Source organism: Acanthochromis polyacanthus, chromosome 3 (assembly GCF_021347895.1).
Source record: "Acanthochromis polyacanthus isolate Apoly-LR-REF ecotype Palm Island chromosome 3, KAUST_Apoly_ChrSc, whole genome shotgun sequence".
NCBI lineage: Eukaryota > Metazoa > Chordata > Actinopteri > Pomacentridae > Acanthochromis > Acanthochromis polyacanthus.
In genome coordinates, this window is record NC_067115.1 from 12,880,049 (window position 1) to 12,900,555 (window position 20,507).

The following is a 20,507-nucleotide window of genomic DNA, read 5'->3' on the forward strand; positions in this document are numbered from 1 at the left end:
TAAAACACATAATCGGCTGGTGGCATTGAGCAACTCTGGACTCCACCAGAAACAGACAGTAAACACTGCTCTGGGTGAGATTTGAGCTTTTCTGTCGGTTTAGTGACAACAAGGTGATGAACCAGATCCCCGATGGCACTCTTGGGTTTTATTGGGTGGCTTATTAATTAAGGTAGTATTTTTATTGTATTGCTTTTTATTTGTTGACCATCGCCAGGCGGAGGAACAAGCTGTACTGGCGAGGCAACACCGACATACCATCACCTTGTTGAGCAAATAGTTTCCTATTTACACATAGCAGACATGGCACAGCATTAATTTGGAGTTGTGCTCCTGGCTATTTGACAAATGCAAATCCAATAAGCTTTCCCCCTTTATGTCTGTTTTGGTCTCAGCTGCTGAGGGAAATGTTTTTCTCTTTAGCCATTAACTGCCTACCAGCTATTTTGTCCCTTTGTCTGCCCTTTGCGGCAGCATGGGTGGAATTTAAAAACTGCAACCTGCTGTAAAACATTGACCAAAGTTCTCTAAATCATATATTTTTGGGCTGTTAAACCAAATCATTGAGCTCTAACACTGGCATAGATGAATTGATAATTGATTGTTACTATAAAATTCTGATTCATGCAGCTTGAATCTTCTCCAGTTTTGGATGTTTTTCTTCACTCCAGTTGCGCTGAAACTATTTTTTAGAATAATAGAATAAAAATGCTTTATTGATCCCCAAGTGGAAATTCCTTAAATGTTTAAAACATTTTTCATTAGCTTTAAATTCTGTTAAAAATCTTATTAGGCTACATTAATTCATAATTGATATACACACATATATATTCTTTATTTATCAATGTAAATTCTTTTTAAATGTTCTTGAAATACATTTCTTTGTCTTACGTAAAACTCTTTAAATTTGATTTGCTTTGCCCTCACGGCTAGTTAATTAAAGCAGTCAATGATCTGTGTTATTTAATACGCTAAATCCCTGTGAGAAGAAAACCTATTCATGAAAAATTAGATTTGTGGTTTCTAATGAAGCCGTGTGTAGTTTGTAGGAAGCATATCGCATGAATATTCAGACGGATCTCCTGTGCTACACAGTCAGTGTGTTGATCATTTGCTCCATTTCAGTTTGTTTGCCAGCAGGCGGTATGAAGGGGTGATGTGGTGAATCAGTGAAGTTTTTCTGGCTGTGTCCACTCACACCGAGCTTTGCTGGCAGACTGGGATGTTACTGTCTGTGAATCAGCCTCAGCTGCTCTGGATGTGAGCTTATGTCCCTTTCATGATGCACTCCCTCAGAGGGACTCAAAAAGTTCAAAAGACAAGTGCATAAATTCAACAACCTTTTTATTTTTTCCCCATTTTGAATCGTTCACAATCAAAAATGAGTGTTTTTTTTAACCATTTGCATATTAACGTGAAGTATAGCAATACATAATCACTTCTGGACAAGCCTTATTAGATTTTTTTTTTCTTTTTTTGTCGTTGCTGGAAAGCTGTTCGGCAAACGACAAAGGTTATACAGTAACACAGATTACAAATGGTAACTGGGGCAAAGGGTAGCATGGGTAAATACACAGCACAACCAGGAAGAGCAAAATGACACAAGTGGATGACAGAAAATTACACATGATGATAATAATAATAATAGTAGCCAAAATAGTAACCGAATACAATAGAAAATAACAATATTAATAAAATAATAATAAAATAATGACAGCAGTATACAAGAGATAAAGAGACAACTTTACATTTATACATAGTGGCCAGAGGCAGGCACCAGGAAGTGAAACAGTTAAACTTGTACATACTGTATGATCTACTGCAGCTACTGTAGCTAAAACAACTCAGTGCGGAGGTGAGTGGGATTGTTAAGACGTTGGCCGACGTGGGGACGAGGAACAACACAATAAAGAGGCACCTTATGAAGAGAGAGAGCAGCTTTGCTGGTTGAGACTGAAGAGACATTTCATTTTTTAGACAAATTTTGTCCTTGAAATGAAGCATTGATTTTTGTCGAATGGATGGCAAACAAGGCTCGCCTTGTGCTTGTCAAGTTTCGCCAGCAGCGATGTGGGACTGCATAGCCTTGACTGATATGCAGATAACTGGCCTTGACTGTTTTGACAGCTTTGAGCGTCAAAGAGCTCAGATCGTCTGAACGAGGATGCTGATCCGAACTATAAGCCTGAAAAACAAAATCTTTTTGTTTTTGTTTTTTTTTACAAGTTGTGGCTCACACTTTTAGTAAAAGAAAATCTTTGAGGCATTTTCTAGACAAAGGACTTTACAAGGTGTCTCAAAACAACAAACCGGTTACTTTAAAGTCTACGACTGCCCACTGCTTTATTTTTTATTGTTTTTGCCACATTTTTCTTCATAAAATATATATTCCATATATGCAAATTTATATGTCACAGTAATATACAATCTAAGTGCTTCGAGAGTGAAGGGGGACTCGTGTGCAGATGGTTCAAAGGGCGAAGAGGGGAGGAATAAGAGGGAAGAGAGGGAGGAAGAATGTAACTCTCTGCTAAAAAAGGGAGATTGCAAAGGAAGGATGTGTGTCTTTGGTTAAAGGAATGTTCCCATAATGCCACAATAAACACTGGCCAGCCACTAAGGCAGTTTACAATAATGAATAATTGAATCATGTTTGAATTTTCCACAAGAGGAATATCCCAAACTCCAGCTCTGGAGAGTTTCATTCTGCCGAATCCCTCATTAATCTATTACTTGAAGTGGAGAGATCGGTGGGAGGTAGGAGAGTAAAGGAAGGGGGTACAGGTGACACAGTGATATTAGATGGTGAAATCACATCTTAACTACTCCTCACACAGATCACCGGCTTCTTTTCTGTCTTGCAAGATGCCAACATGAGTCGAGGTTGTCTGTTGGCTGTAGACAACAAAGAAGTGACAGGAAAAATGCTCAAGCTGCTCCTATTTGTCCTTAATCTCGCCTCTTATTGCGCCCTCCCCTCCCGCTGCTGGATCCCTTTTTCCCACCCTCCTTTTTAGCCTCCGGCCTCTCGTTCACCTCCGCATACTCAGTCTCATTCTCCACCTCTTTGCTCTCCTCATTGGCCTGGCCGCTGGGAGGGTTGCTGGGCAGAGCTAAGTAAGGGTGCTGGGGCAAAGTAGGAGAAGGGGACATGGAGGTGCTGACCATCCCCTCCAGCTGAGCTCCAGACGCCCCATTGGACAGAGCTCTGTATTTGAGCCGAAGCTTGTGGGGCAGGGCAGTGGCTTTGACTTCGGCTTGGCACTCGCCGTGCAAACCGGCAGCCTCCTCCGTCTTCTGGTGATAGCTGCTGATATCTGAGGAGGACGAGGAGGGCGACTCGTCGTCCGTGGAGCCCTCCTTATCAGAGCTTCGGGGGTCTCCATCACTCGAGGAAGTGTCTTTAGCAGAGGAGTTCTCCTGATAGAAGCCGTCGGCTCGGGGGCCTCCCTCATAGGTGAGCACGGGGGGCTCTTCATCCAGTGTGTTGAGGTAGCCGTTGTGCTGTACGAAGGAGGACTTGCCCTCCTCGTTGTTGTGGATCAGATCTGGGGCGAAGGGGTTGTGGTGGCTTTCAGTGTGCTGCAGACTGCTTTCCTGACCCTGGTAGCTGCAGGGATGGTCACGCTGTTGTTGATCGTATCTTTGCTGCAGCTCCTCTGCTGACTCCGCATGACCACTGGTGTATTCATACTGCGGCGAGTCCAACGTCTTCGTTCTCTCAAGCTTTTCAGCGACCTCTGTGATGGTCACCGAGCAGTCGGAGAACTTGGAGGTCAGTGTGTGCTGAGGCAGTCTGCTCTGCTGGGTCTGCTGCTCCTCCGGCCGCTGGCTGTCCATGGGGTAACAGCCGCTGCTGGAGCGATACAAAATGACGCTCCTCTGTGCAGACTTGGCCTGAGGAGCACAGCCGGAGGCTTCCATGTGGTGCTGCTGCTGCTGTTGGTGATGCTGGTAGTCCATGGCACTTTCAGCCAATGGGGCGCTTTGCTGGTGAGAAGAAACCAGAGCAGCGTGGTTGCCATGGTAAGCCCCGCTTGGCATCCCGTTGGGAATCCTGCTGCCTTCCAGTCCAGCCATCTCCATGCTTGAGGGCTCCTTCTTTATGCTGTAGCCCATGGGTTCAGGGCTGTCTCTGGAGGAGCCGTCAGACATGTCAGACACGGACCCCCGTGGAGAGTACTTGTGGAGCGCTGAGTGACGCTCGCCACGGCTCGACTGTTCAGTTTCCGATGAGTCAGAATTCAGCATCACCTGGGACGCACTGGAGTAGCCGCTGCTCGAGAGGTAGGCGTTACTGTTTGGGGTGCCGTTGGTGCTGCTCCCGTTGCTACCAGTGTTGCTGTCAGCAGCACTGTTGGAGATCTGCTGACTTTTCTCCATGTAGGAGGCTGTGCTGATGAGGCCAAAGCGCAGCTTGAGCTGAAGAAGCTCTGTCTTCAGACGAACGTTCTCCTCATTCAGCGCCATGACGCGGTTCTCTAACACCATGTCATTGAGACGACGCTTTTCCCTTGAGCGCTTGGCTGCTTCATTGTTCTTCCTCCGTTTTTCCCAATAGGAAGCATCTTTCTTCTCATCAGAAATGAACTCTCGCTTGCGACGGGAGGTCACTGTAGGCTTGCTGCCTTTACCCTGGCGACTGATCCGTCCTTCATTTTCAGGAAGGGGGGAGTGGAGGCCCTCACTGTACGGGGAAAACGAGTCGACCTCCATGGCATTTTTGTTGCTGGTGGATGGGATGTGTAGGCTGAGACTTTCCATTTTTTCCCAGCTGGGGGCCAGAGTGTGACTCTAGCAAAGGGCAAAGGGGGAAGGGAAAAGATGTAAAACGATATTACCCTTCTGTTCTTTTCCGAAGATGTTTGAATTATGTCGCAGGATCAGCGAAAACTTCTGGATGAGGTATTTGTGCTCCTCGAAGAGATAGCCTCATTGATTTTTGTTACTTAGAGTTCAAGAGCCAAACGTTCAAGTGTCCAAATTAGCCAAGAAGATTAAAAAGAGGTGGAACTCCACAAAAACCTCAGACATTGAAACAGTGTTCTGAACAAGGAACTTAAAAAAAAGAAGCAAGTTTGAGTTTTGCGCGACAAGTTTTTGAGCTGTCTAGTTTGCAGCAGTCTCCGGAGTCTCGCTGGAGGTGACTTTGAGTTTACCACTGTCTTCTTCAATCTTTAGCAGAGCTGTGATGGCTGTCAGGCTGCTGCCCTGCTTCTTCCAGTGTCTTAAACGGGATGTAGGTCAGTCTGTCTACTTTGGGCTCCTTGTGGATCCAGCCTCAGTGCCGCTGTTTGTTGACCATCAACTGGGTTACTGAGACAGTCAGAGAGAGAGAAAGAAGGAGGGAGGGGCACAGAGGAGGAGACAGTTAGATTAGCTGTAAAATCACTGCAGTTCATTGTGTCATACATTTACATTTAAGTCAGGTCAAAATAGATTTATAAGCTGGAAGGCAAAGCTTCACTGTGGTGTAATGTCTACAGTTAGAGATCAATGCAGAGTCTGTACCAAAAAAATCTATGACGTAACCCCCACTGTTTGCGTTTCTTGTCTGTGTTTCCAGATAGAAAAGGAGGCTAGATGCCGAGTCTGAGCAGCACAGACAAGTAGAAACAAGGGTTGTGGCTGGGACTAAACATGTGTACGTGCTGCTGGTGCTGCTGCGACTGCAGAGCTCTTGTGTAAGGCAGAGCTCTGTCACATCATGATGACTGAGGCAGGCTGACCTGATGCCAGCTCTGCAGAGACTGACACATTCAGAGATGAGGGGAGGGTGGAGGAGTTAGATTTAGCGTATCGTCAATTTAACCCCACATTACTGTAGTTTAATGCATGATGAGACAAATAATTGCATTTCTCCATGTCACGGTCACCTTTAGGTCCCTGAAGACGTTTCATCTCTCATCTTGAAACGTCTTCAAAAACCTAAAAGAGAAGTCATGTTTGTTTTCCCAAAGTGCCAAGAATTCAAATTTCTGCTTTTAAATGAGCCTGTGTTTGGCTCTGTCACAGTCCAGAGGCGTCTCAGTTTCTCCGCTGGCCTTTGCACTGTCTGAAATTACACAACACCACAAGTGTCTGAATTTCCTTGTGCGGTGTCTACATCGTAGCCCAACAGGAAGCCTTGCCCTCAGAACACGTCTTACATCACAAAGTCAAAAACAATGCCAAGCGCAGCGATGTTGACAGTGGTCCGCCGTTATGTAATAATCTCTTCTTTTAGCTCCCTCGATTCCTTTTTGCTGCACTCTGGCTGCGCAGCATTACAAGTTTATATGCATTAATTAACAACACATCATTACACAGAGCCCTGGAGTTCTTTGCAAACATGAAAACATCTTTTTCTACGACACACACAGCCAGTGAAATAATCTAGGCCACTGTGCCTCTGGGTAACAGTGACTCTGGTGTTGCTTTTCATTTGTGGCGCTGGAATTACACAGAGCACAAATATGACCTTTTAGCATTAGAAAAGCTTTTATTAGCCCTGTTGCTCTCTAAATGTTGTGGTATTTTCGGGGCATGCGATTTCAAACAACGGAAACTGGATTCAGTGAAGCATAATTACAGCTTAATGGACACTAAGTTGTCTGTGGAAACAACATATTTTCATTGTGTTACGGGTTTCTGTTAAGCAGCAATAACTGGAATATTCTCTCTTACTTTTTGGCTCCACGCTTCATGCAAAACTGGAGCAAAAGTTGTTTTCAAAACTGTATACTACACATTTGTTACTGCAGTCAGTCCTATTTGTGACCTGCTGTTAATGAAAAATAACTGAGAGCTCTGTTTTCAAAAATTCTTGCAAAAGTGAAGCCTTGAAAATGAGACCAGAGGCAGAGCAAAGACCAAACTCTTCCTGTTATTCAAACTGCGAAGGCAAGAGGGCAAACGCACGCTAAAGTCTCTGAGAGAGTAGAACAAAAGTTTGCTGGTTCAACAAAACCAGACTTTTGTTCCAACAACACGAACCACTTGCTTTGCTGCAATCACTCAATGCCACATACCATTGTAATCTACTAGTGAACATCTTGAACGACCACATTTCTCTGCTTCCCTCCAGAGTCAGTGGCCTTGTTACATAATCTTACATTCAAAACTGTGACCTTGAAACAGCTTAAAAACTGCTTTATTTAACCATTTATTTAGCAACGCCTGTTATGTTGCAACTCAGGGGTGAGGTGTGGATATTCTGCAGGCTAATTCAGGTTTTTTTTTTGATACCATCACTTGTTTACTTCTTCTTTTTCTTCTTAAAGGACCCGTGTAAAGCTTCAGCTTACAGAAAAGGATTTAAACACAAACCGCCAACAGATGTGGAAAAATGTAAGGGTCACCCCCTCCTTTTCTCTCTCTCTCCAACCCCGAATAATTTTCATAAAGACATGCAGGGAGAGTAGGGCGCAAAACAAAAGGCGGGCCGAAAAGGAAGCACGCATACGTCTGTGCTGTCCCACTGACCTAGAAACGACGCTAAGCAGTAAACACTCCTCCTGTCTTTGACGGTGCGCCATAAAATAGGTCAGTGGGACTGCAAGGGAGGGAGGGCATGAGAGGGAAAGAGAGCATTAGAGTGCACTCTAAAAATAGAGCGACAGAACGAGGGTGAGGGAGGGAGGAAGCAGGCAGCGGCGATATGGGGGGGGGGGGGGGGGTGACAGGAGGAATTCGGTTGGTGAACATGAGAGGAATTTTACAGAATCTGCAGCGGGAAGGAATACAAGAGAGACACACTTGAATAACATCATCTGCCGAAAAATCAGATTATGAAAGCCCCGGCGATTTTCATGCAGCAGTAATTCCTGTCCGCTCTAGAAACCCCGTGACGCCTGAATGCGGCGCACAACAATATGAATCAGTGGCAAATGAAAAATGATAGTGAGGGATCTGGATGTGGCATTGACGTCAGCGCACACACCCTTCTCTGCAGCCAAAATCACATAACCGACTCTGGATTGCATGGGGAGGGGCTGCTGTTGTTGCTCGTAGCGTACGTGCTCTGAATCTCCCTTGTTGTGGAGCAAAGCTTGTGTAACACATGCATATCACATAGTAGCACAAGCTGCAGGTTACTGGCTCTTAATGCTCCCCTTTTCACTGTCCTCTCTGTGCATGTTGTGCTCTGACATAAAAAGCCAAGACTAATGCTAGTAAGTAAAGAGATCCTGGTACACTGTGTAACTGGCTCTTTGTGCACAGGCCAATTCCCCCCATTAAAGAGAATGTTTCACCGCAGCTCCTCTGAGCAGCTTGTTTTTTTCTGTGTTTCCTGACCCCACACACAACTCTTAAATAGTTCACAGGCACTTGCTGGTCGGGGAGGAATGCTCCACCTTTGACCTGCTCTGAGGCAAGTGTGAGTGAAACGCATGGCATCCTCTTCCCCTCCTCCATCTTTGAAATGATCCAACACCACACACGTGGAGGGGCCCTGGCTAGGAGGCTCCATTTTGCCCCATGGCTTTGTGTCAAACAAACCTAGGAGACACAAATCCAGACATTCCAGGTCAGATACGAGACCTGAGTGTTTCTGTGCCACTTAACAGCAACCCAAAGTAACACGTGACTAAAGACACGTTTACCTGGGAAGTTAGGATTAAAAATCTGGTTGAGAGGGGGCAAATTATTTCTTTTTTTTTTTGTGGAATTTATGGAGTTTTAAAGGTTTGAGCTACTTACAGTCATCAGATTTGCCAGTCACCAGGAGCCAAAAATACAACTAAACTGCTGATTAAGAGATGCCAGAAAAAGAAAAACTTGGAGAAACAGATGAACTTAGTTTAGTCTTTGGGGAATCTGTGTTCTTGTACTATTTAGATCAACACACAGTGTGGTTAAAGTAGTCTACATCGTGCCCTGTATACCTCATCAGCCGCCTCACCCAGATACAGGTTTGACCTATATTTGGAGAGCTGGCTGGGACAGAGCAAAGCAGGCAACTCTGAAACCAGACCAGCTGGCAGCCAAGGCAGACTCACCAGAACTGCCTTCGCCAGACAGGGGTTTCCATGCATTGCATCACATCCTGGATTTTCACTTGTTATTCTAATTATACAGCAAAGTCACACTAAGACATTGCTAGGAGTTTGTGGAGACAAATCAGACAAAAAAAATCAAGAGTACTACATTTGGTTTATCCTGCTTTCTTTCTGCTCCACCTTCTCTTTTGTGGAGTTAAAAATAGCTCACAGACACCAAGCAGTAGCTTTGTTACATCACAGAAGAAAGCATCTCAGATTTTTACCAAATATCTGATTTAGAGATTAGAATTTGTACGAAGAGTGCAGGGTGTGAACGGGAATCAATTACAGGCCTCTGTGTCCCAGGAGGGAGCTGCTGTTTATTGCTTCTCCCTGCTGTGTGCCGGTTATGTCATCCCCTCCAACTCCCTCAAAGCAACACTCTGTGCTTTACTTAACACACCTTTACAGTGGAAATGAATCACCCAGCGGATCAGTTTCAAGCAGAAATGTTTGTCTCTAGTGAACCTGAGTAATCATCATCGGATAGCGAAGCGATTAAAGCACAAAAAGATGAGTTCGTTTCAGACAGGTTGCTTTTTGGCACAATAATAATCTTAATTTTTGCACACAACTGGCTTTTTTTTTTCAAACATGTTCTACAAGAATTACATAGAAATTTACTCCAGATCATGTTTGCAGCATTTTGCAGCCACAGAATTCACATCTCAGCATGTTAAAGTGACCCAGTGACCTCGTAAAAGACAAGATCTGCAGGATGCCACGTGCAGCAGCTCCTATAGCATTGTGTGCGCGCGCGTGTGTCTGCATTAAACCAGACAACACAACCTGAGCGCAGCAGCTGCACCCCCCACTATCCCTGGAAAACACCACCATGAGGGGGGAAATTACCTCGCCTTGACATTGAGCGCATAACGTGTGCGTAAAGACACGTTTTTCCAGGGTGGAATGCGTTAAGATTCAGTTAAAGAGGCGGCGAAATAACGATAGGAGCCGGTTACAAAGTAGCAAATGCGAACAAAAAGAGCCGCAAACGTCTCAAAGTCACGGAGGGACGCAGGAAGGAGGGAATCTGCCGGCGGATCCCAGAGTCGCCATGTGAACAATAACCGGCCACGAGCATCACGTACTCCGCTCCAGACACGCACACACGAGCACAAAGCGTTCTATTCATCATTTAGAGGATATATTTAGAGATACAAATAGCACAACGTAAACAAACAAACAAAACCGCAGGTCCTGAACGTACCTTTTCCGCGTCCTGCGGGAGGAGGAGAAGAAAAAAAGACTCAGGCTTCCCCGACACAAAAGCTGTCTCGCTCCTGGTTCCTCCTTCCCTCGTCTCCAGTCTTCTTTTGTATATGAATTTGTTTACAAAAAAAGCAGAAACCTTCCCGTGTTTACAGTGAACTTTCTTCTCCTTCGCTCGGCTCCTCTCTCGGTCAGTCAGTGGGTCGTTCTGGATGCTGCTTCCGTCTCTTGGCTCGGGCTGCCTGCGTGTTGTGCGCTGCCGGACACTTTGCTCCAGTTTCTCCGGCTCCCTCTCTGGAAATATGTGTTAGTAGGTCAGCGGTTGCATAACAGCTCTTAGGGCTGCCTCGTCACGTTTTTGTCCGCTGTGTCTCCGCGCAACAGTCTCTCTCTCTCTCTCTTTCTCTCTGGGTGTCATTAACCTTTTAGATTAGATGTTTTTTCCTCCACAGCTTCCACGTAACAGCGTCTCCTTTACGGGAGGGTTTGAGTTTATAACCAGGGCATGAGAATAGCACGTTATGAAGAGCTCCAATAACAGCACGACCTGTTACACAGCCCTCCACTGCTGTTTATTAGTCTGCCTGTCCTCTCAGGCCGGTGCTTTGGAGGTAATAGAGCAACGATAAAAAAATTAATTCTCACATTTCCTCGGAGGGGCATTTCACTGTGGCCCCTGGATGCCACTTTGAGATCCTGTATGTCCTTTTGTGCAGAGTGGAGGATGTTATATAGGTTTGATTCATGATTTAAACTGTAAAAAATGCATTTAAAAAAGTGCAGTTCTTTGACTTTTCTTTCATTTTTGAAAATGCAGTTTTCTTAAGTGGATTCTATTAACACTCCTGTTAGCTTTGTTTCTTGGGAACAGCACTGATGTTTAATTACCCAAAAATGTCAGAAACTAAAACAAATCCCAATAAACATTGTTTATATTTCAATAATAACTCCATTAGTAACCATTTCTATCAATATTTAGTGTAACTGTGTTCTTTACTTCTCACAGATCATGGTTCAGTGAGAATAACTCTCTTGTTTTTCATTAAAAAATGCATGTTAAAATTCTTAATGTACGCTGGAAAACCTGCATATAAATATAATAGTTTTGCATGACAGTGATTTTTTTTAAATTTTATTTTAGATTTTGAATTTTTTATTCATGTGGAATGATGTTGACAAATTAACACGGGGCATCTCTTTTGTTTAGGGTGAATGCGTGAAATGAACCTTTAAAATGTATTATATTGTTTGTGTTCATCGAGCCAAGCACAAGAAATTTCATACCAAAAAAGTGCTTTTTGCAATTAAAACAAAAATTTATTTTATTTTCAAATGGGTCAGTTGGAGCCACAACAAAACAGGAGGGTTAACTTGAAATTACATTTTGTTGCAACAAAGGAGGTGAAAACTAGGTTTCTTACTCCCTGAGCACCGTTTGTTGCTGCATCTTAACCTCTTGAGCGTGATTATAAGAAAATGTAAAGAAAAGAACAAGAAGTCTTATATAAAACAATATGCGTGTTTGAAAATCTGCAAACATCAAATTGACTTTCATGAACATTAAATTCCAGCAAAGCTCTTTTTAAAGGAATCAAATGATTTAGGTAGATCTATCTTAAACCAGTAGGATTAATGTTTCTTGTTAACTTGATTTGGATAAATTAATTCAGTTGTGTGTTTTCAACTTAAGCCTTTTTTTTAATTCTCTTTATTCATTGTGCTCTAGACTGAAAATGTGTCATTCACAGTTGATTAATAAAAAAATAGTGTAACAGTGTTAATTTCTCCAATAAATAGAAAGATAAAAAGCAACTGCAGAGATTAAGAGTAATACAGATCTGAAAATGTATGGATTTGTAATAAATCTAAGTTTTGCAAATACCTACAAAGAGGAAGCGATAGATCAAGTGTAATTTTATCAACACCAGCTTCTCTTCACAGTGAGGTCAGAGGTCAACGTCTCAGTAACAGCACAGGCTTAAAGTCTGAAAGCAGCAGAGCTTTCAAAAGGTATTTTTACTCAAATATTATGCCATTTTTGGGTCCTTCTATTATTTGAGTGACATCTTATGTTTCACTGCTTCATAAAAAGAAGGATTGTAGCTTTTACTTCCCCATTTATTTACTTTATGGATTGGGAATGTAGGAGCTTCACAACTGCAGTTAGAGACTTGACCTGCTTCCAACAGCCTGAAGTGTGTCTATTTCCTTCTCTGTGCATTATATTACTTTATTAAATGTAAAAACCTTGAGTGTGAAAGTGCAAGTTACAAGTCAGGTCTTGTTCTGTGATGCTTTGCGGTGCGACTGTTTTGTTGCAGAACTCCGAGGCAGTGAATTTGATTCTTCTTCACAGCCTGCATCATCTAAAAACACATAAATATAAATATATCCTTTTTTTTTTAAGCAAATAGATTTTTATGAGAATAGAGCTGCATTTTTGCATAAAAACATATCAGTGGAAATGATTCTTTAAGCTACACAGTAATTTTTTTTTTTGAATTGTAGTGTTTTAAACAATTCATTGTTGTTTCACAGATTTTACCTGTTTAGTCAAATTATAGACAATACCAATGAAATCACAGACATAAAATATTAATTTACTTGTAAATCCTACAGACTAAAACTATAAATATTGTCCAAATAAAAATATCTGCTTTTACAAACAGTAATTTGTTCATTTTCAGTGTTTGACCCCAAAATTGCACAATTATAACAATATTTAAATCAACAAAAAATATATAATTTTACAGACAGTTGCTATTATTTTAACAATTTTTATAATTTTGAATGTTACAGTATTTAAATGTTTTTTATGTGTTTTCTTCTGGCACCATCACTGCCCTTTATTTTTAAAAACATGATGCAGATGGACATGGTTTAGATCTTTGGAGGACTTTTAACTGCAGATGCATGAAAGCTGCATTTTATTGAGGAGCATAATTTGCATAAATGTCCTCACCGATGCACTTATTCAAATGTTACATACATTGTAATACACGTTGTTGAACTATGGGGAAATATGTTTGCTGGTGGCAGGTCACAAACACATGGAGGGAAATGAGTGTTATTTTAAAAACAATTTATCTGATTTGCTTTTTTTGTTGTTGCTGCTGCTGCTTATTATGAATTTCACACATTTCAGTGTCCTCTTCTGTGCTAATTATTCCTAAAAATTGGATAAGATTTAGTAACACAGGATTAAATTATTACAAATAAATGCACCATTGTTTCTTCCGTACTTTTCTTTATCTGTGCAGGAAATTGAATCTGCTTACAGGAGCTTTTCTGTTATCCCACAAAGCCCGTTGTTCTCATCACCACCATATTTTCTGTGCACTTACGTCAGCCCTGCTTCACATCAGACACATATCCACATCCAACCCACTTTCACACTTGCATCCCTTCCCCCTGCTTTGTCTGAAGCCACACACATGCACCAATTCACCAAACACACACACACACACACACACACACACACACACACACACACACACACACACACACACACACACACACACACACACACACACACACACCCTCCACCATCATCACCATGTTAAGGAAATGAGCGGCCTTGAACTTGTCTGGCTCCTCCCCCCACCGGCCCTCTGCTAGAACCACCAACCCCCCAATCAACACTCCACCATTTCTCCAGCTGCCTCCGCATGCAGGCATTCCCTTGGCAACTGTGGTGTGGTGGTGCCTGCCTAGCAACCAAAAGGCTTTCGCTCCGCCTAACATGGCTTATGGCATGAGAGGGGGGTTACAGACTGGGCTGGATGGAGGCTGATCACAGACAAAAGATGTGCGTGGTGTTGTGGTGAACAGAGAGGAACTGAAGAATTGATCTCTGCAGCAGCATGGTTCTGTTTGACCTCTTGTTTTGGCAGTAAAACGTCTCTGTTGAGGTCATGGAGATGCAACTTTCAAGCTCCCTCCTCAAGTTTGCACTGTACTTCATGCATAAAATTTGTGATTAAAGCTCTGCTTCCAACATAAAATCAGATTTTTGCATATTCTGCATGTGAAGCATGTGGCAGTGTAGTAAACACAATGGAGGAGACAACCTCTAGTAGCACTGCTATGAATGAATGAATGACTCACTGGTCCATGCTGATAAAAAACAACTGGCGCCACCTGGTGTTAACAGTAAACCACTGAAAATGGAAACATCCCAGAATGCTTCACCACATAATGGCATTAAATTACATTCACAGATAATATTTCAGTGCATTCGCTGCTGCTTTCTGGCTTCTCGCTGTTATCAGAGTCCAATTCACAACCGTTTCTTATGTCTGGGAGCAAATCTATGTTGTCTCCAGGTGTCAATGTATTCTGAACCAGTATCCTTCACTTCCACATGGGCCAATCAGTCTCTGCTGCAGCTGCTCCGAGGCTAAAAATAGCTTTTCCACTGCTGATGTGATGAATGACTCATGCAGAGTCTCTCTCCTCTCCCTGCATTCACCCCTCTCTCCCTGGCACCGTCCTGCACCTTAGCAGCCCCTCTTACTCAGTAACCTCAGCTCCCTGCAAGTGGAGGAGTCTCTGGTGGGACGTTGCTGTTTCAGAGCATCTATTAAAGGAGCAAAGACCATAAATGAAATTCAAATAATATCAGTTCATCTGAAATAGAAACCCCTGACGTTCACACTCTTGCACGGTGAACCTCCAACACTGCAGTGTTTCATCTACTTTCTGCACAGTGATGTCATGTAAAATACAGTTATACGTGCCTACACATCTTCAGTAACTCAATAAGTGTGTGGCCTTAAGAACAAAAAAAAAGTAAAGACAGGTGTGACAATCTAACTGCAGCAACTTGAGTTTTTGTCAATTTTAAAATTCTGTTCATAAATATGATAATTAAGCACATGAGGATTCCTTTTAAATAACTAGTTGCAGCAACAGATTTTTTATCAACTTGAAAAATTATTAAATGGCAATAAAGTTCATTGTCTGAACGTAACTACAATAGAAATTGTCACAACTTAATAAGATTGATTCAGACTGCTGTGTGAATTTCCTTAGTCGAGGCTAAACACCTGTTTTTACAGCGCAGAATCATTTTTTGATTTCAATTTATGATAAAAATCTATCCCAATTTCTTCACAGTTTACAAAGGAGGTAGGAGGTGTTACATATCTGATGGCTGATGGTGAGAAGGGTAGTAAAGTAAAAAAAAAAAAAGATCAAAGAAGCCTTGTTTGATATTACACTGTAAAAAAATCACAATTTTAAAATCTAACAGTAGTTTTCTATTAAACTGAGTGGAAAACAGTGTGAAATTACAGTCATTTTCCATAAATTAACAGCACAACAGTTCTTTTGAATAGGGATGTCTGATATTGGCTTTTTTGCCAGTAACTGATATGCCGATATTGTCCAGTTCTCAATTTCCAATTCCAATATCAACCGATACCGATATATGTGGGCTAATAAATAATTCCAAACCACAGACATATTGTTAGTCAGGCAGAGCAAGCTTGTTACCGCAGCCACACCTCTTGTTTACGCGCTTCGCAACACAGTTTGATGATGTGATCATTTGCTGGTAAATGCTGGCAAAATCCAGGCAAATTTTTATCATTTTTCATGATAGACAAAAAAAAAAAGAATAACGATATTGACCAATAATACATTTTAATGCCGATATTGGGCTGATATTAATATAACATATTAAGCCTAATATTGGTGGACCGATATTATCGGACATCTTTACTTTCATGCCAATACATTTATTTCTCCGTCTCTCTCTTCCTCTCTCACTCTTCTTGAATTTTTTTTTTTTACAGAAAATAAAATATGACGGAATGTTATTGAGTCCAGGCTTCTTGGTTGCTAAATTACATACAAATGTACAGAAAATGTGAAATAAACAAATATTTAGCTTTTTTTTTATAAGGATCATCTATGAACAGGAGTTTTTTCTTTGTAAATGTTATTAGTTTTACTTTTATTTGAGCTTTTACATTCAAACTCTGCAATTCTGTATACAAATAGTTCAGGAAAATGTGTAAATTTACAGCATGTCCCCATAAAACATATGATGAAAATTTCTGTATATTATTGTTTTTACACTTTATGTGAATTAGAATATTTTTACGTTAATTTTCCATTTTTTGTTTACAAATTATTTGACTATTTTTAAAGGATTTTTTAGTGTCTATAGAGTAAGAAACCATGGCAAAAAGAAACTGTGTTTCAGGTGAAATAATATTAATGTATTCTACCAGCAGGGGCTGACAGAGTGACTCATATGGACTCTTGGTTTTTAGACACATAATCAGTGTGAATTTTAAACCAGCTGTAGGTGACGACGTTACTCAACAGATATGGCCTTATGTGTGTTATGTATCAGATCACGTATGTTGAGAGGAATGCTGATATATATTTCACTCTGATTACATGTTTGTCAGAAGCTGTTTAGTTTGTTTTAATTAAATTCATCTTATTTCTTTCACCTGAAGGTGAATTGCTTTTGTTGTTGTCATATTTGCTTGCACAAATTAATATTAAGCAAGGTGTCTTGGATCTTGCGTTTCAATGACAATTTGTTGTCCAAAGATTTTTCCAGTCTTTTACATAAAATAAATTCAATAAATTTCAAATGCAGTTGTGAGCAGTGACGATGATAGTGACCTCTATGTAAGATGCTGTAATAAGTTTTACCCTCGTGTCGTCCTGTGGGTCAAAATTGACCCGGTCTAAAGTTTGAAAATGTGGAAAAAATATATTTTCACAGTGAAACTTCTGATGTCTACATTTTCAACATTTTTGGGAAACCTTTGAACATTTTTGGAGGAAAAAAGAAACATTCAAAACATTTCTTTAAGAACATTCCAGTGAAATTCACTGGATTTTGGTTGATTTTTTTGTGAATGTTCTTTAAAAAATATTAGAAGTTTTACTGATATGTGTATGTAATCCCTTTAGATATTTTTAGGATTTTTTGAAAGGTTTTTACTCATTTTTGATAATATTTACAAGAATTTTCTTGCCAAATTTGGGGGATTTTTTTAGAATAATACTTTTAGGGGAATCTTAAGGAATTATTGGAATTTTCTTCCTGAAGGTTTTGTAAATTTTCATAAATTTGGGAAATTTTTTGGCTGAGTTTTTGGATTATTTTCAGACAGGGAATCAATATTTTGGGTGCCCGTAAATGAAGACAACAGGAGGGTTAAAAAGATAGAGACAGTGCACTCCAAAAAGTCATTTTAATCGCATTTATCACATATTTAATGTTATACAACAAACAAATGTAAGCTGCTTCAATGAAGACACATGTGAGGAAAGGTGTGTATCTTCACAGTTGTTTTACAGATGAATCACGCTTTGCTTTACACCATCTAACATCCCCTTCCAATGTTTCTGACTGACCTGTTTAGTTAAGAATTGTACAGCATCTTTCAAATACACTGAAATCAGCACAATCCTGGGACCATGTCATGACTCAGATGGAAAACACTTTTAGGTTATTAAATGTGTTGTTGTTGTTCATCATAAGGGCAAACAGAGAAAAAGTCGCTGTTAATGAAGTTTTTCTTGTCAGAGGTAGCTGCTCTCACTGGTGCCTTTCTGCACTGTGGAGCTGAGCAGGTCATGAGTTCGATGTTGGCTTCAGTCTGGCTTTTAACCCTCCTCAGCTCAGGTTTTTTTTAAGCGATCTTAGAGAGCAGCTGCTGAGAGACGATCCTCTTGAGTTGAGCCACTTCCTGAGACAAACAGCCAATCTGCGACCTCAGACTGACTTCCTCAGTCAAACACTTGTTGTCCTTGGAGTTCTGCTGAAAGGAGGAATTATAATATCCAGAGGACGAACCCTGATACTGCTGCCCACCGCAGGCCTCCTCTCTGGACCAAGGAGCCTGACTCTCTGTCCGAGCTTCCCATCTGGGCTGCTGCTGCTGTCTGATCTGGATGTTCGGACCCACTGTGGCGACGGGGAGGCCGTTGTGTCTGTTGGGGGCACTGGAGACATCTCCCCTCCATCACTGCTGCCTCCTGGGCCTTTGAAACGGAGCTTATGTGGGAGGCTCCTCAAGCCGTCTTCTTGTCTGTTTACATACTGACTCTCACTGACCTCCATTGGACAGATGTGCTGCTCGTCCACCAGCTCCCTCTGAGGAACCAGTGTGTCATCAAAAAACACCGGGCTGCCAACGTTTGAGCTACATGAGGTGGAGGCGCTGAACTCCTCAGACGCACTGTGACTGGACAGAGGCTCGGACGCCCTCGATTTATAGACGGCACCCTGACTTTGAGGGTGGTTCTGGTGGGCGCTCGGTTGAGTGTTGAGGTATGAGGGTGCATCGTTGTGGTAGTAATGTGTTGCACTGGGCTGGGCACAGAGGGGTGCAGACAGTGGCAGGATGGACACATCGGATGCATCCTTGATCAGGCCAAAGCGGAGCTTGATGGCCAGCAGCTCGGCCTTGAGGCGGGCGTTCTCCTCCAGCAGACCCAGAACCCTCCTCTCCAGAACCATGTCATTCGCTCGCCGCTTCTCTCTGGATCTTTTGGCCGCCTCGTTGTTCTTCCTCCTCTTGTCCCAGTAGCCTTCATCTTTCTTCTCATTGGGGATGAACTCACGTTTGCGGCGTGCACTGCCAGCGCTGTCTTCATCACAGCTGCTGCCGGCCATAGCTTCAGCATTGCCGGGGCTCTCTTTACGTTTGAGGGGGAAGGTGTGACCCAGGAGGGTTCGGGCCAGCTGGTTGGTGGAGCTCAGGATGGAAGCAGCCTCATCAGAGAAGGAACCAGTTGCTCCTTGACGCTTGGCCAGCAGAGAGAGCACCGGCTGGTCCTGGATAATTGCCCCCACAGACTGATCCGACATGATCAAATTCTCCTCACTGAAGCCTGGAGGCTCTGGATGAAATGCACTGTGAGGGCTCCACTTAGTGGTGAAAAAACACAAATGCAAATGGTGAGGTGAGGATTTGTTTACAAGATTGCAAACAAAGTAAATGTTTTGAACAAAAGATTTTAAAAATAATTATAAAAAATAATAATTTCAAATAAAAATAACTGAATGAAGGTTGCAGTGCAGACTTTCAATGCCAACTGTCATATTTGACACTAAATCTACTATTTTAACAGCTATAAACCATAAAAACCTTGATTTACAACAAGTAAATGAACATATTCTGTATTCATTAGAGTACATTTGGCGAGAAAATGATGGAAAATTACTGCAAAAAAATATAACCTGTGTAATTTCAATGTTAATAATATCTAAAAGTCCTCATAATCAGCCTGTTTAAACAGCTTTAAAGTACATTTAATTTCCATCTCATTTCAAATCCTAAGAAATAATAACAATAGCTTTACTTAAGATGACAAATTTGGCCCCGATATTTTAAACAAGTGAGTTATTTTAAGAGCAACACAGTAAACAAAGGAGCTTTTACTCACAGATCAAGCAGCTGCTGAGACTTTTGGCGAGCAGGAGACACATGAAGCTTCCTCAAACCATCTGGATGTTTCAGCTCCTCCGGACTCTTCATCACCTCCGTGTCGGTCCTTCCCACCGCTCCTGGTTCAGCCGGGGTCAGAGCCTCACCCCGGGTAACCCCCTCCTCCTCCTCCTACTCCCCCTCCCCCGTCCTCACCCTCCTCCCGACGGGAAGCCGCTGGAGTCAAACCAGGATTAACAGCAACGAACCGCACTGCTCTGAAAACAAAATCAGAATTATTTATATGCGATGGCAGGAGGAAGGAAACGAAGCTCATATTTCAACATAATGAGAATATAATAAAAACACCGTGTGACTTGCAGTAAACACACTGAGCACAGCAACACTTTTATCTGCCATGTGACACTGAGATAAAGAGATGGTCATGATTAACTGCTGAGGTGACAACAAAATTCATTGTAACTGGCGAACAGACCGACAATAAAGACATTATTGTGCAATCTGTCCTCAGCAACTGTGCCACAAGCACAGTACACAACAGGGGGAAGTGCAAATGCACTCAAATAGCTTTATGATATAATTTTATTTATACTGCACCTCAACAAATAGAGGTGACATGAGGACAGAGGCAAAACAAAACAAAAAACAGACCAGGATATTTAGAAACAGTTAGAAAGATCATAAAAAGACTCAAGAAGCAAAAAGTGGACTCAGCAAAATGTACAAAATTCAAAATACTGAGTCTCAATATGAAAAAAATAATGGAACAAACACCAGAATTAAGTAATAAAAGCACAGAGTAAAAGAGTAAGTACATAAATACGAATTTTAATAAGTGATTTTAAAG

The 20,507-nt window shown here is 41.9% G+C and overlaps 2 protein-coding genes across 2 annotated transcripts; both read right to left on the bottom strand.

Annotated features, from left to right (window-relative positions):
* Positions 1-1,327: 1,327 nt before the first annotated feature.
* On the bottom strand, positions 1,328-10,720 carry nfil3-5 (nuclear factor, interleukin 3 regulated, member 5). Its single transcript, XM_022205231.2, has 2 exons — positions 10,234-10,720; positions 1,328-5,316 (listed from the first exon to the last, which is right to left on the bottom strand). Exon 2 carries the CDS (start codon positions 4,762-4,764, stop codon positions 2,950-2,952), a length of 1,815 nt encoding a protein of 604 aa, XP_022060923.1. The 5' UTR covers positions 4,765-5,316; positions 10,234-10,720; the 3' UTR covers positions 1,328-2,949.
* Positions 10,721-17,444: 6,724 nt separating this feature from the next.
* Positions 17,445-19,817, bottom strand: LOC110958621 (nuclear factor interleukin-3-regulated protein-like). Its single transcript, XM_022205244.2, is given in 3 exon segments — positions 17,445-18,073; positions 18,076-19,140; positions 19,659-19,817. Coding segments are annotated over 2 exon segments (1,179 nt in total). The 5' UTR covers positions 19,081-19,140; positions 19,659-19,817; the 3' UTR covers positions 17,445-17,899.
* Between the last annotated feature and the right edge of the window lie 690 nt (positions 19,818-20,507).

What these genes read in the sequence shown, in the direction of transcription:
- nfil3-5 (XM_022205231.2), bottom strand. Translation starts at nt 4,764, where the DNA reads ATGGAAAGTCTCAGCCTACACATCCCATCCACCAGCAACAAAAATGCC.